At 36.3% G+C, this 16,576-nt stretch overlaps 1 protein-coding gene across 1 annotated transcript in view; it reads left to right on the forward strand.

The window, feature by feature from the left end:
- Window positions 1-3,031: 3,031 nt before the first annotated feature.
- Window positions 3,032-16,576, forward strand: part of ADRA1D (adrenoceptor alpha 1D) — a 135,811-nt gene continuing 122,266 nt past the window's right edge. The window contains exon 1 of the mRNA XM_040419298.1: window positions 3,032-4,419. Within this exon, the coding sequence (XP_040275232.1) occupies window positions 3,486-4,419 (934 nt within the window). The 5' untranslated portion in view covers window positions 3,032-3,485. The remainder of the gene's footprint in view (window positions 4,420-16,576) is intronic.

The following is a 16,576-nucleotide window of genomic DNA, read 5'->3' on the forward strand; positions in this document are numbered from 1 at the left end:
CAAGAATATAACTACTATAATAATGCTCCTATGTAGAAGAATATAACTACTATAATACTGCCTCCTATGTACAAGGATATAACTACTATAATGCTGATCCTATGTACAAGAATATAACTACTATAATACTGCTCCTATGTAGAAGAATATAACTACTATAATACTGCTCCTATGTACAAGAATATAACTACTATAATACTGCTCCTATGTAGAAGAATATAACTACTATAATACTGAAATCCAGCAAGGTGCCCAGCATGGAAGACAGAGCTTGTCCTATGGAGCAGGTGTGCAGCTAACCCCTCCAGGTCAGAAACAGCACAGAACCTCCCTGGAAAGACTGACATTATAGGAGACCCTGCAGGAGCATTATGTGGTGTCCAACATGGCGTGCTCAGGCCACACAAGATCTCATGCTCGTGGTGGGAGCATCAAGCATGCTGAGAAGCCTGTGGAGATGGCCCAGGGAAAATCTTGAGAAAAGTCTCCAGAAGCCTCCAGGACTATCAAAGGTGCAGACTCTGGAGCCAGCAGTGAGACAATCAAGCCAGGACTGGGGAAACTGAAGGACTCTGAGTTCAAACAGCCTCAGACTTTGCCCAAACCAAGAATTTGGTGGGGGAGGGATATGTGACTCTGAACTTTCAGGCTAACCCATACTTGTCTGCCAAAGAGACAGCAGGGGTCTGCAAGCAATGGGACCAAGGCCAGCAGTGTTTACATAGTGTTAAGTGTCACCATAAATTTCATGTGCCATTCATGGGGGGAACTGTAGAAGGACTGCAGGAACACTGGTCACAATCTCTAGCCATTCGGCTCATTAAAATCTTTCTGTTGTTTACATAGGACTGCGAAAATCTCAGGTCACTAAAAATCAATAAATGTGAACTTCGTGCAGCCACTACAAAATTGTAGAGTATTTGGCTGCCGTTTCACTCTGGACAGGCCATTAATATCAGATCGGTGGAGGTCTGACTCCCGGGCCCCCCACCTATCAGCTGTTTCAAGAAGCTGCAGACCTCCATGTGCTCTTGGGTCTCTTCTCAATCTGGTGACATCACCATACCTTGGCCATGGTGCCCTCGTTAGCTCTTTGGCTTCTTTCTAGACCTACAACATCGCGTTCATCGGTCATATGGCCTAGTGAATGGGGCTGAGGTGCAACACCAACACAGCGCAGACTCGGCTATTTCCATAACTCCCATAGAGGTGAACGGTGAGGCGGCTGCACCTGCGCAGTGCTGTCTCCATTCACCTCTATAGGAGTCCTGGAAATAGTCATGTGTGCTCACTCAGATATTTCTGGAACTCCCACAGAAGTGCATGGAGAGCACTCTGCACATGCTCGGTGTGCTCCCCTTCACTTTCAGGGGCCTGTTCTAGAAATAGTTGTGGTTCTCAGAAGTGGGACCCACACCTATCAGACATTGGTGGCATATCCTAGCAATATGCTCCTAAAGGATTCTGTTCTGGAGATAGGTGCGGGTCTCAGAGGTGGAACCTGCACCCATCGGACATTGTGGCATATCCTAGCGATATGCCTCTAAAGGGGCCCCTTCTGGAGATAGGTACGTGTCTCAGAGATGTAACCTGCACCTATCGGACATTGTGGCATATCCTAGCGATATGCCTCTAAAGGGGCCCCTTCTGGAGATAGGTACGTGTCTCAGAGATGTAACCTGCACCTATCGGACATTGTGGCATATCCTAAAGATATGTCGATAAAGGAGCCCATTCTGGAGATAGGTGCGGGTCTCAGAGGTGGAACCTGCACCCATCGGACATTGTGGCATATCCTAGCGATATGCCTCTAAAGGGGCCCGTTCTGGAGATAGGTGCGTGTCTCAGGGATGTAACCTGCACCTATCGGACATTGGTGACATACCCGAGCAATATGCCACCAAAGGGACCCGTTCTAGAGAAAGATATGGGTCTCAGAGGTGGCACCTGCACCTATCGAACATTGGTGGCATATTCTAGAGATATGTCGATAAAGGAGCCCGTTCTGGAGATAGGTGTGGGTCTCAGAGATGTAACCTGCACCTATCGGACATTGGTGTCATACCCGAGCAATATGCCACCAAAGTAGCCCGTTCTGGAGATAGGTGCAGGTTCCACCTCTGAGACCCGCACCTATCTGTCCAGATGGGTCTGCAGAAAAGATCCCCGGGGCTGAACAACCCCTTTAAGAGACCAATAGAAGTGCACTTATTTGTTTCAAGTAGAAGCCAGGTGTGTGTAGTTCCCCTTTAAGGACTGTATAATACGGTCTCTTCGGTTGCATCGGATATACTTCACTCTGGCATCGACCTATGGTGAAGGGCAGAAGCATATTTAGTCAAGTTAGATGCTTCAGTTTTGGATATGTCATATTAGCCTAAGACTTGAGTAATCTATAGGTACTGCGGTGGGACTACAAGTCTCAGCGTGTCTTCACATGCTATGCACTGTGCTGCAGGCTCCCTTTACATCTCCAGCTATAGCTATGGAGAATTCCCAGCATCTGCCTTCAGACACCCTACACCAGAAGAGGTGCAACCTGCAAGCCTCACTCTTGATTGCAGGTGCCTGCTGGGACCTGTGGCTGCAGAAGCTTTGAATAGAGATCAGTAGTTCAGATCAATAAGCCACTGGACGAGCAACAGTAGCAAAAAGTGCCTGGAGGTGGAAGAAAAAAAAAATCTAAACTCAAGCATCCTAATTAATCACTGTGGAATTGGAAAACATAAGCTTCTCAGGGTATCATTAGCAAGGAACATTGACTTTCCCAATAACAAAGGAACTATATGAGCAGGTTAAGTGGGATCACATGTTGTAGCAAAGAAATAAACAGTTGCAAAAAAATAAGTATTAAAATAAAAACAAAGTAACAGCTTTGATCTGTAACAAAGTAGCAAGAACTCAAGCCTATTGCTGACCTCTAGCGGCGGCTGAGCAGAATGCAAGAGCCATTCAGATGGCTTGAAGAACAGCAGCTATCGAGGGAAGCGAGGGGAGGAGACCTGGCTGCCAAAGTGAATGAGGCTTCCTTGTCCATGCAGTCTTGAGTTTTTGCAAAGCTGCTCTAAGCTGCTGAGCCCATGTAGTGCCCTGAGCTTCTGCCATGGAGAGTGGAGTCAGCTAGATGGTCCAGGAAACACCAGGTCATACAGGGCTCCTGCACCCACTTGGGCTTTGAAGCATCATTAGGCTCACACTGGGGAGGAGCTGCTGCAATCCCTGCTGTTGTTGATTCAGACAAGTAGCAGCTTCAGACACAATGTCAGGCATGGGAGGTGCACCACACTGCAAAAGTTTCTCGTGAGTTCCTGTGCCTCCTGAAGCCTGTCTGAGGCAGAAGATCTCCTGAGGCATGGGGTACCAAGGAGTGCTAGCAAAGAAGGGGCTTTGTGGAGACATCTTCAAAGGGACATCATGCCCGAAGCTTCTTCTGCAAGGAGTTTGAGACCTGGATCGTTCTTACATGGAGATGAGACTGAGTTAACATGACTTTATTGATCAATGAAAGCTTCTGGAACCTTTCGGAACAGGAGGACCACCTGTTTGGTGGCAATGGGACACTCAATGGGACCTCTCTGGCTGATGGCTTGGACCTGCAGGCGCTTAGTGTTGGCATTGTCTTGGCTGTTTTTATATTGTTTGCTATTGTGGGCAACATCATGGTCATCTTGTCAGTGGCATGCAACAGGCAGCTACAGACTGTGACCAATTACTTCATCATCAACCTGGCCATTGCTGACCTTCTGCTCAGCACCACAGTGCTGCCTTTCTCTGCCACCCTGGAGGTTCTCGGTTTTTGGGCTTTTGGAAGGATCTTCTGTGACATCTGGGCTGCTGTGGATGTCCTCTGCTGCACTGCCTCTATTATGAGTCTTTGTATCATATCCATTGATAGGTATGTAGGGGTCAAGTACTCTTGGAAATACCCAACCATCATGACTGAGAAGAAGGCTGTGGTCATTCTCATCATTCTGTGGGTTTCTTCCATGGTCATCTCCATTGGACCTCTCTTGGGATGGAAGGAACCTCCACCAGCAGATGACAGCCAGTGCAACATCACTCAGGAACCGGGCTATGCCCTCTTCTCTTCCCTCTGCTCTTTCTACCTACCATTGTTGGTCATTCTTTTCATGTATTTCAAAGTCTATATAGTTGCCAGAAGGACCACCAAGAGCTTAGAAGCTGGGGTCAAGAAGGAAAGGAATAAGTCCATGGAAGTTGTCCTCAGGATCCATTGCAGAAGTAGTGTCATGGGGGAGTCTAATGCCAGCTCCAGGTCCAAGGGACATACCTTCAGGAGTTCACTCTCTGTCAGACTTATCAAATTCTCCAGGGAGAAGAAAGCTGCCAAGACGCTGGCCATAGTGGTAGGGGTATTTATTCTGTGCTGGCTGCCCTTCTTCATCGTGCTGCCCCTAGGTAAGTAGCCCAAGGGTCATGATGAGTATAATCATTGTCCTTGTGATGTACTGCATGAACTGCTTTTGTGTCATGGTTGGTATGGTCCATGTTATACTACTACCTGTTGTGCTGGTCGTACATACATAGCAGAATCCATACATTAATACATAGATAAAACATGTGTTCATGCACACAGGCAAGACTTGTATATATAGTCATACATGTATACATGCAAAAAATGCATACAGTACACACAGCCATTCATGCATGCATGCATATACACATAAAAAAAAGTCATACATACAGTATATATTGTAGGTGCATGCTTATATAGTGATAAGAATTCAGATATGTACAAACATTTAAAAAGTCCTACATATACTGTGTGCAAGAATACATAGATACACATGCAAGGATTGATACATAGATAAAACAATCATCATGCATTCATACATACACGGAAATGTATGCATGCCCACATATAAGACATGTCATACATACATTAAATGCAGTACATAAACATACATGTAAGGATTCATACAAGTATATGCATAGCTGCAAAAATTCATATACAGATGAAACTCGAAAAATAAGAATATCGTGCAAAGTTCATTTATTTCAGTAATGCAACGTAAAAGCCGAAACTAACATGTGACATAGACTCATTACATGCAAAGCGAGATATTTCAAGCCTTTATTTGGTATAATTTGGACGATTATGGCTTATAGCTTATGAAACCCCAAAGTCACAATCTCCGGTCCCCTTTGCTCAGGGGGTATGGACTAATCATCTGACCAGAGTGTGACACTTTGAGTCTAGAATATTGAACCTTTTCACAATATTCTAATTTTTAAGTTGCGTTACTGAAATAAATGAACTTTTGCACGATATTCAAATTTTTCGAGTTTCACCTGTACACACACAAGAATTTATGTAAAGCGAGAAGTTGTACGTCCATACAAAGACGTAGCAGTCCTATAAGCTTACTTTCACACTAGCGTTTTTTTTCTTTTCCGGCATAGAGTTCCGTCAAAAAGGGCTCAATGCCGGAAAATAACTGGTCGGGCATATCCCCATGCATTCTGAATGGAGAGAAATCCGTTCAGTCTTTTTGACTGATCAGGGCGGAGATAATACCGCAGCACGCCACGGTTTTATTTCCGGCCAAAAAAAAACGGAAGACTTGCCTGAATGCCGGCATTTTTTTTTTCTCCATAGGAATGTATTAGTGCCGGATCCGGCATTCAAAATACTGGCATGCGCAGACCGAGAAAAAAGGTGAAAAAAATAAATGCCGGATCCGTTTTGCCGGATGGATCCGGCATTTCAATGCATTTTTCAGGCTGATTAGGGTCCTGATCAGTCTTACTGATGCTTACGTTTTGCCGCTGACGGAACTGCTCGTCGGATCTCTCTGCCGCAAGTGTGAAAGTAGCCTTCTCATAATTCCTACATAATACACACAGGAATGTATACACACAGCTATCATACCCAGGTGTACTTTACTGGAGTTCTAGTATTGGACACGGTTGGTTGTGGTTGAGTTTTATGTACTATGGGTTATACTGGTTATACTGGTGGTAAATCCATACTGTACCTAGTTGTACCTGTCGCATTGCAGAAAGTGCCGCATGGGTTTCATAATAGGAGTGGCAACACTATAAGACAATGTAGTATGCTTATGTCAAATGACAAACTCAACTCTGCTAAATGTGCACTTCCGAGTGGTTCCTCATGCGCACATGTCATGTGCCCATCAGGTTTTACTATAGTAACAGGACCGTGTAGTGTCCGATATCTGATGTTGTCAAATAAAGCGATAGCGCATGTTCACTGCATCATACTGTTTGCTAGTTGTAGCAGAGCTGAAGTTGTCTGAGGTAGGGGTGCTGAATTAACCTATCATGGTCTCCATCTCCTGCTATCACCATGGGCTTATGACTAACCCTTATCTGATCAGTGAAAGGTGAAGTGATAAGTTCAGCTCTGCTACATCTGTGGTGCTGTTTTGGTGCAGTGAGGCCGTTTCTGGTATCATAGGGAGGCTGTGCTGTCCTGTGTCATAGACACTTCAGCAGCCGGAGGAGATAAGAGCCGGAGGAGAGGACTAGGCTTCATGTCCACTCATCTGCATCAAACACTTTCCTGAGGTGGAGGAGCCGGGAATGGTGGCTGAATACGCAGATGTAGCCGCGATGGATTCCTCACCTGGCACTGACTATTCAGTGTATAAGTGCGTAAATGATATAGTGACATGCAGGGATACAGATGACACATTTAGCTCAGCTACATCAGACTCAGGGTTTCTGCCGTAAGGTGCTGCAGCTACAGGAGACGACAGGAGCAGCTGGAAACTCTTACTACCGGCCTCCAGTGTTCTTATCAATAGACAGGAGCATTACTAACTAAGGGAAAGTGATGGTGCAGAGCTGAGTTTGCTATATGACTCCACTCATTGTAATATCACAAAGTGTTATGTGGGGGTATAACGGTGGGAATCCTAATGTCTTGCTGTATCTGCACCAGAAGCTGTAGTCACAATTCATAGATAGATAGATAGATAGATAGATAGATAATAGATAGATAGATAGATAGATAGATAATAGATAGATAGATAATAGATAGATATTAGATAGATAGATAGATAGATAGATAGATAGATAGATAGATAGATAGATAGATAGATAGATAGATAATAGATAGATAGATAATAGATAGATATTAGATAGATAGATAGATAGATAGATAATAGATAGATAGATAGATAGATAGATAGATAATAGATAGATAGATAGATAGATAGATAGATAATAGATAGATAGATAGATATATAGATAGATAATAGATAGATAATAGATAGATAATAGATAGATAAGAGATAGATAATAGATAGATAGATAGATATATAGATAGATAATAGATAGATAATAGATAGATAAGAGATAGATAATAGATAGATAGATAGATAGATAGATAGATAGATAATAGATAGATAATAGATAGATAGATAGATAATAGATAGATAATAGATAGATAATAGATAGATAAGAGATAGATAATAGATAGATAGATAGATAGATAGATAGATAATAGATAGATAATAGATAGATAGATAATAGATAGATAGATAGATAGATAGATAATAGATAGATAGATAGATAATAGATAGATAATAGATAGATATATAGATAGATAATAGATAGATAATAGATAGATAATAGATAGATAAGAGATAGATAATAGATAGATAGATAGATAGATAGATAGATAGATAGATAATAGATAGATAATAGATAGATAATAGATAGATAGATAGATAGATAGATAGATAGATAGATAGATAGATAGATAGATAGATAGATAATAGATAGATAATAGATAGATAATAGATAGATAAGAGATAGATAATAGATAGATAGATAGATAGATAGATAATAGATAGATAATAGATAGATAGATAATAGATAGATAGATAGATAGATAATAGATAGATAATAGATAGATAGATAGATAATAGATAGATAATAGATAGATAGATAGATAGATAGATAATAGATAGATAATAGATAGATAGATAGATAATAGATAGATAGATAGATAAGAGATAGATAATAGATAGATAGATAGATAGATAGATAGATAATAGATAGATAATAGATAGATAGATAATAGATAGATAGATAGATAATAGATAGATAATAGATAGATAGATAGATAGATAGATAGATAGATAATAGATAGATAGATAATAGATAATAGATAGATAGATAATAGATAGATAATAGATAGATAGATAGATAGATAGATAGATAATAGATAGATATATAATAGATAGATAGATAGATAATAGATAGATAATAGATAGATGATAGATAGATAGATAGATAGATAGATAGATAGATAGATAGATAATAGATAGATAGATAATAGATAGATAGATAGATAATAGATAGATAGATAGATAGATAGATAGATAATAGATAGATAATAGATAGATAATAGATAGATAGATAATAGATAATAGATAGATAGATAATAGATAGATAGATAATAGATAGATAGATAGATAGATAGATAGATAATAGATAGATAATAGATAGATAATAGATAATAGATAGATAGATAGATAATAGATAGATAGATAGATAGATAGATAATAGATAGATAGATAATAGATAGATAATAGATAGATAGATAGATAGATAGATAATAGATAGATAGATAATAGATAATAGATAGATAGATAGATAATAGATAGATAGATAGATAATAGATAGATAGATAGATAGATGATAGATAATAGATAGATAACATATAGATAGATAGATAGATAATAGATAGATAGATAATAGATAGATGGATAGATAGATAATAGATAGATAGATAGATAATAGATAGATAGATAATAGATAATAGATAGATAATAGATAGATAATAGATAGATAGATAGATAGATAATAGATAGATAGATAATAGATAGATAATAGATAGATAGATAGATAGATAGATAATAGATAGATAATAGATAGATAATAGATAATAGATAGATAGATAGATAATAGATAGATAGATAGATAGATAGATAATAGATGATAGATAGATAGATAGATAATAGATAGATAGATAGATAGATAATAGATAGATAGATAGATAGATAGATAGATAATAGATAGATAGATAGATAGATAGATAATAGATAGATAATAGATAGATAATAGATAATAGATAGATAATAGATAGATAGATAGATAATAGATAGATAGATAGATAGATAGATAATAGATAGATAATAGATAGATAGATAGATAATAGATAGATAGATAATAGATAGATAATAGATAGATAGATAGATAGATAATAGATAGATAATAGATAGATAGATAGATAGATAATAGATAGATAATAGATAGATAGATAGATAATAGATAGATAGATAGATAGATAGATAATAGATAGATAGATAATAGATAGATAATAGATAGATAGATAATAGATAGATAGATAATAGATAGATAGATAGATAATAGATAGATAGATAGATGATAGATAATAGATAGATAACATATAGATAGATAGATAGATAATAGATAGATAGATAATAGATAGATGGATAGATAGATAATAGATAGATAGATAGATAGATAGATGATAGATAGATAGATAATAGATAATAGATAGATAATAGATAGATAATAGATAGATAGATAGATAGATAATAGATAGATAGATAATAGATAGATAATAGATAGATAGATAGATAATAGATAGATAATAGATAGATAATAGATAGATAATAGATAATAGATAGATAGATAGATAATAGATAGATAGATAGATAGATAGATAATAGATGATAGATAGATAGATAGATAATAGATAGATAGATAGATAGATAATAGATAGATAGATAGATAGATAGATAATAGATAGATAGATAGATAGATAGATAATAGATAGATAATAGATAGATAATAGATAATAGATAGATAATAGATAGATAGATAGATAATAGATAGATAGATAGATAGATAGATAGATAATAGATAATAGATAGATAATAGATAGATAGATAGATAATAGATAGATAGATAATAGATAGATAATAGATAGATAGATAGATAGATAATAGATAGATAATAGATAGATAGATAGATAGATAGATAATAGATAGATAATAGATAGATAGATAGATAATAGATAGATAGATAGATAGATAGATAATAGATAATAGATAGATAATAGATAGATAATAGATAGATAATAGATAATAGATAGATAGATAGATAATAGATAGATAGATAGATAGATAGATAGATAGATAGATAATAGATAGATAATAGATAGATAGATAGATAGATAGATAATAGATAGATAGATAGATGATAGATAATAGATAGATAACATATAGATAGATAGATAGATAGATAATAGATAGATAGATAATAGATAGATGGATAGATAGATAATAGATAGATAATAGATAGATAGATAGATAGATAGATAATAGATAGATAGATAGATAATAGATAGATAGATAGATAGATAATAGATAGATAATAGATAGATAATAGATAATAGATAGATAATAGATAGATAGATAGATAATAGATAGATAGATAGATAGATAGATAGATAATAGATAGATAATAGATAGATAGATAGATAATAGATAGATAGATAATAGATAGATAATAGATAGATAGATAGATAGATAATAGATAGATAATAGATAGATAGATAGATAGATAATAGATAGATAATAGATAGATAATAGATAATAGATAGATAGATAGATAATAGATAGATAGATAGATAGATAGATAGATAGATAGATAATAGATAGATAGATAATAGATAGATAATAGATAGATAGATAGATAGATAGATAATAGATAGATAGATAATAGATAGATAATAGATAGATAGATAATAGATAATAGATAGATAGATAGATAATAGATAGATAGATAGATAATAGATAGATAGATAGATAGATAATAGATAGATAATAGATAGATAATAGATAATAGATAGATAATAGATAGATAGATAGATAATAGATAGATAGATAATAGATAGATAATAGATAGATAGATAGATAGATAGATAATAGATAGATAGATAGATAGATAATAGATAGATAGATAGATGATAGATAATAGATAGATAACATATAGATAGATAGATAGATAATAGATAGATAGATAATAGATAGATGGATAGATAGATAATAGATAGATAATAGATAGATAGATAGATAGATAATAGATAGATAGATAATAGATAGATAGATAGATAGATAATAGATAGATAGATAATAGATAGATAGATAGATAGATAATAGATAGATAATAGATAGATAATAGATAGATAATAGATAATAGATAGATAGATAGATAATAGATAATAGATAGATAGATAGATAATAGATAATAGATAGATAGATAGATAGATAGATAGATAATAGATAGATAGATAGATAATAGATAGATAGATAGATAGATAGATAGATAATAGATAGATAATAGATAGATAATAGATAATAGATAGATAATAGATAGATAGATAGATAGATAATAGATAGATAGATAGATAGATAGATAATAGATAGATAATAGATAGATAGATAGATAGATATGAGATAGATAATAGATAGATAGATAATAGATAGATAATAGATAGATAATAGATAATAGATAGATAATAGATAGATAGATAGATAGATAATAGATAGATAGATAGATAGATAATAGATAGGAGATAGATAGATAGATAGATAATAGATAGATAGATAGATAATAGATAGATAGATAGATAGATAGATAGGAGATAGATAGATAATAGATAGATAGATAATAGATAGATAATAGATAGATAATAGATAGATAGATAGATAGATAATAGATAGATAATAGATAGATAGATAGATAGATAGATAATAGATAGATAGATAGATAGATAATAGATAATAGATAGATAGGAGATAGATAGATAATAGATAGATAATAGATAGATGATAGATAATAGATAGATAGATAGATAGATAGATAATAGATAGATAATAGATAGATAATAGATAATAGATAGATTAGATGTAGTTATTTGACAAAATGTGTTCTCTACAAGTTTGAGTATTTGGGAACTACAAGTCCCATCATTTTGTTGTCATGAGTTGGCAAATGATAAAATGTCTTGCCAGAAAACAGTTGGGCATCATAAATGTGAGTCTATAACGGCCGTTTTCAGAAGAACTACAAGTCTCAGCATTTCTTCCAGGACAAGTTCCAGGATGTCAGTGGTATCTCTCGTAGGTACTAGCTGATGTTCAACTACAACTCTCATCGGCCCCACAGCTTCTGCGGCCGTCTGATCACTTTCATGTATTATGGGGGGTCCTTCGGATTCCGTTGAGATCTGATACAAATGTGTTGGGGAGGAGGGGGAGACATTGTCCTAAGGTTTTATTTAGTACGTTTCTGTGCCCGCGGTGTCCCCTATTAAATAACACCTCAGTCTAAACATACATGACAATGGGGGAGTCAAGTAACCTTTTTTGTAGTCAAGTGTCAGTCTTCAGTGCAATTTTGGCATTCTGTTCATAAGTCAAGGGGCTCGGGATGAGGAAAGCTTAGGTTCTACCATGATAGGATATAACTGGGTTGCTGAAGTCCATGCCACCTTAGCTCTTTAAGGGTTAAAATAAAGTGTCGGTGCCAAGAACCCGGCTTGCCCTTTGATTATATAAATATCAAGCTTCCTCAGAGTAGTAATAATGAGTATGTTATAGAAGGTGGAGCAGCGTCGTGATTATATTCCTCTCCCCTCACTGCCACTTTACAAGCCAGCCATTATGTAAGGTCTATATCGTCATTGATCCGGGCTAGACATAATAGGCATTGTCTGCTCCTGCCTGGCAACGATGTGTGTGGTACAGAGCAGCGGGCACACGGCTAACCGTAATCCCCTGGAGCTGGTGGAGGTCAGAGAATGTGTCATCAGTATCACTGTGCGGCGGGTACATGGGGAAAGCCAGGCTGTAATACTGCTGAACATAGAGAGATAGATAGAGAGAGATAGATAGATAGATAGATAGATAGATAATAGATAGATAGATAGATAGAAGATAGATAGATAGATAGATAGATAGATAGATAGATAGATATTGGATAGATAGATAGATAGATATTGGATAGATAGATAGATAGATATTGGATAGATAGATAGATAGATATTGGATAGATAGATAGATAGATAGATAGATAGATAGATAGATAGATAATAGATAGAAGATAGATAGATAGATAGATAGATAGATAGATATTAGACAGATAGATAGGAGATAGATGTACAAACTTGCCCTATATCTGGAGAAATGCCCCAACCCCAGAGACTGACAGATCCTGAGCCAGTACAGACTGAGCGCCCACAGCCTGCTCATTGAATCCGGGCGTCACCGACAGAGGTACATGCCCAGGAAGAGCAGACTCTGCCAGCAGTGCGACCAGGAGGCCGTGGAGGATGAGGCTCATTTCCTGCTGCGGGGCCCCAAATACTCAGCAGTGAGGGAGACTCACTTCAGGAGACTGTCTGATCTCTGCCCAGATGTCACGCTTGTGTGTGGGAGGAAAACACCACACGGAGCATAGGAGGGAAAGGGAAACCGGAATAATGCCTGGAAACTAGGGAAGGAAGATGGACACCTCCTAGACTAGAGGAAAACCTAACTCCAGTCCTGACAGACTACCAGTATGAACAGGCTCCAAAGGTAGGCAAGTTCATACACCGCATACCTAGAATCCTATCTCACCCTCATAGGACCCTGGAACTAATGTCAGGACTGAGTCTACCTGTTCCTCCAAAGGGAGGTACGTCCGTGACACCAGACTTCACCTCCATGGAGGAGAAAGAGAGACTCTCCATACTGCTGGGGGAAGAGGAGAACACAGCGGCCCTAGCAGCACAGTATATTACTGCCTGCCATAGACTGAGAGGAGCCTGATATACCATGGATACACCTATATCCTCACCATGGATGTGTCCCCGTCCCCCAAACTTACCCTATACCCCCACCCTGGATGTGTGCTCATCTCCCAACCCTACCCAATTATCTCCCACTGATGATAGATAGATAGATAGATCATGTTCTGTTGCACAGTGCTCCTGTATTTGTTTCACTAGTTTGAGATGGGGATTGAGACCCTACGATTCTGGTGTTTGCCCCTGTAAACAACCTCAGTGACCATCTGAGAGAACTCCCCCAACCTCTCGGCATTGGTTTACGATTCTTATCTATGTAAAGTCAGAGCTGATGGGGAAGACAGGACGGCATATGCTCCATATAAGTCTTATCTTCCTCTCAGTCTCCACCACTGAGTCAGTAAGAGATGACACAGGATAAAAAAAGGGAATTCCTGTCAATGAGTAGTAATAATACCCTAGAGTAAATTCTTCTCCTGCCAAGAATGCCACTTTTGATGAGGTTACATAAGACAGGTAAAGATTAGACACCGCACCCATGCCCTGGGGAAATAGAAGGCCCTTCCTATGGACTGTGACTTAGGATGAGTATTCCTGCCGGTTATGATGTCATTATTTGTGCATCTACAGACTGGGAGCTGGCAGCTATTGGCATTACATGGTTACTGTGTTTCTACAGCTTCCATGGACCTGACATTACATCTTGGCAAACACTGGCATGTAAGAGATGATCATCACTGCTGCGTTCATGGATTCAGTCCCATCCCTCAGGACATAATTGTGTTTCCTAGTTTAAATAATGAAGCACTGCTACCACAATAATTCCTCTATATTAAAGAATTTACAGTAAATACTATAATATTGATCTCTTTGAGCAAGAATATAACTGCTTTAATACTACCCCTTATGTACAAATAAAAATATAACTACTATAATACTGCTCCTATGTACAAGAATAAAACTACTATAATACTACTCCTATGTACAAGAATATAACTACTATAATACTGCTCTTATGTACAAGAATATAACTACTATAATACTGCTCTTATGTACAAGAATATAACTACTATAATACTACTCCTATGTACAAGAATATAACTACTATAATACTGCTCTTATGTACAAGAATATAACTACTATAATACTGCTCTTATGTACAAGAATATAACTACTATAATACTGCTCTTATGTACAAGAATATAACTACTATAATACTGCTCCTATGTACAAGAATATAACTACTATAATACTGCCTCCTATGTACAAGAATATAACTACTATAATACTGCTCCTATGTACAAAAATATAACTACTATAATACTGCCTCCTATGTACAAGAATATAACTACTATAATAATGCTCCTATGTACAAGAATATAACTACTATAATACTGCTCCTATGTACAAGAATATATCTACTATAATACTGCCCCTATGTACAAGAATATACCTACTATAATACTGCTCCTATGTACAAGAATATAACTACTATAATACTGCTCTTATGTACAAGAATATAACTACTATAATACTGCTCCTATGTACAAGAATATAACTACTATAATACTGCCCTCTATGTACAAGAATATAACTACTATAATACTGCCTCCTATGTACAAGAATATAACTACTATAATACTGCTCCTATGTACAAGAATATAACTACTATAATACTGCCTCCTATGTACAATAATATAACTACTATAATACCGCTCCTATGTACAAGTATATAACTACTATAATACTGCTCCTATGTACAAGAATATAACTACTATAATACTGCTCCTATGTACAGGAATATAACTACTATAATACTGCTCCTATGTACAATAATATAACTACTATAATACTGCCTCCTATGTACAAGAATATAACTACTATAATAATGCTCCTATGTACAAGAATATAACTACTATAATACTGCTCCTATGTACAAGAATATAACTACTATAATACTGCTCCTATGTACAAGAATATAACTACTATAATACTGCTCCTATGTACAAGAATATAACTACTATAATACTGCTCCTATGTACAAGAATATAACTACTATAATACTGCTCCTATGTACAAGTATATACAGTGGGATGCGAAAGTTTGGGCAACCTTGTTAATCGTCATGATTTTCCTGTATAAATCATAAATATATTATACAGGAGACACACACAGTGATATTTGAGAAGTGAAATGAAGTTTATTGGATTTACAGAAAGTGTGCTATAATTGTTTAAACAGAATTAGGCAGGTGCATAAATTTGGGCACTGTTGTCATTTTATTGATTCCAAAACCTTTAGAACTAATTATTGGAACTCAAATTGGCTTGGTAAGCTCAGTGACCCCTGACCTACATACACAGGTGAATCCAATTATGAGAAAGAGTATTTAAGGGGGTCAATTGTAAGTTTCCCTCCTCTTTTAATTTTCTCTGAAGAGTAACAACATGGGGGTCTCAAAACAACTCTCAAATGACCTGAAGACAAAGATTGTTCACCATCATGGTTTAGGGGAAGGATACAGAAAGTTGTCTCAGAGATTTCAGCCGTCTGTTTCCACAGTTAGGAACATATTGAGGAAATGGAAGACCACAGGCTCAGTTCAAGTTAAGGCTCGAAGTGGCAGACCAAGAAAAATCTCGGATAGACAGAAGCGACCAATGGTGAGAACAGCCAGAGTCAACCCACAGACCAGCA

This window comes from Bufo bufo, chromosome 2 (assembly GCF_905171765.1).
Source record: "Bufo bufo chromosome 2, aBufBuf1.1, whole genome shotgun sequence".
Lineage (NCBI taxonomy): Eukaryota > Metazoa > Chordata > Amphibia > Anura > Bufonidae > Bufo > Bufo bufo.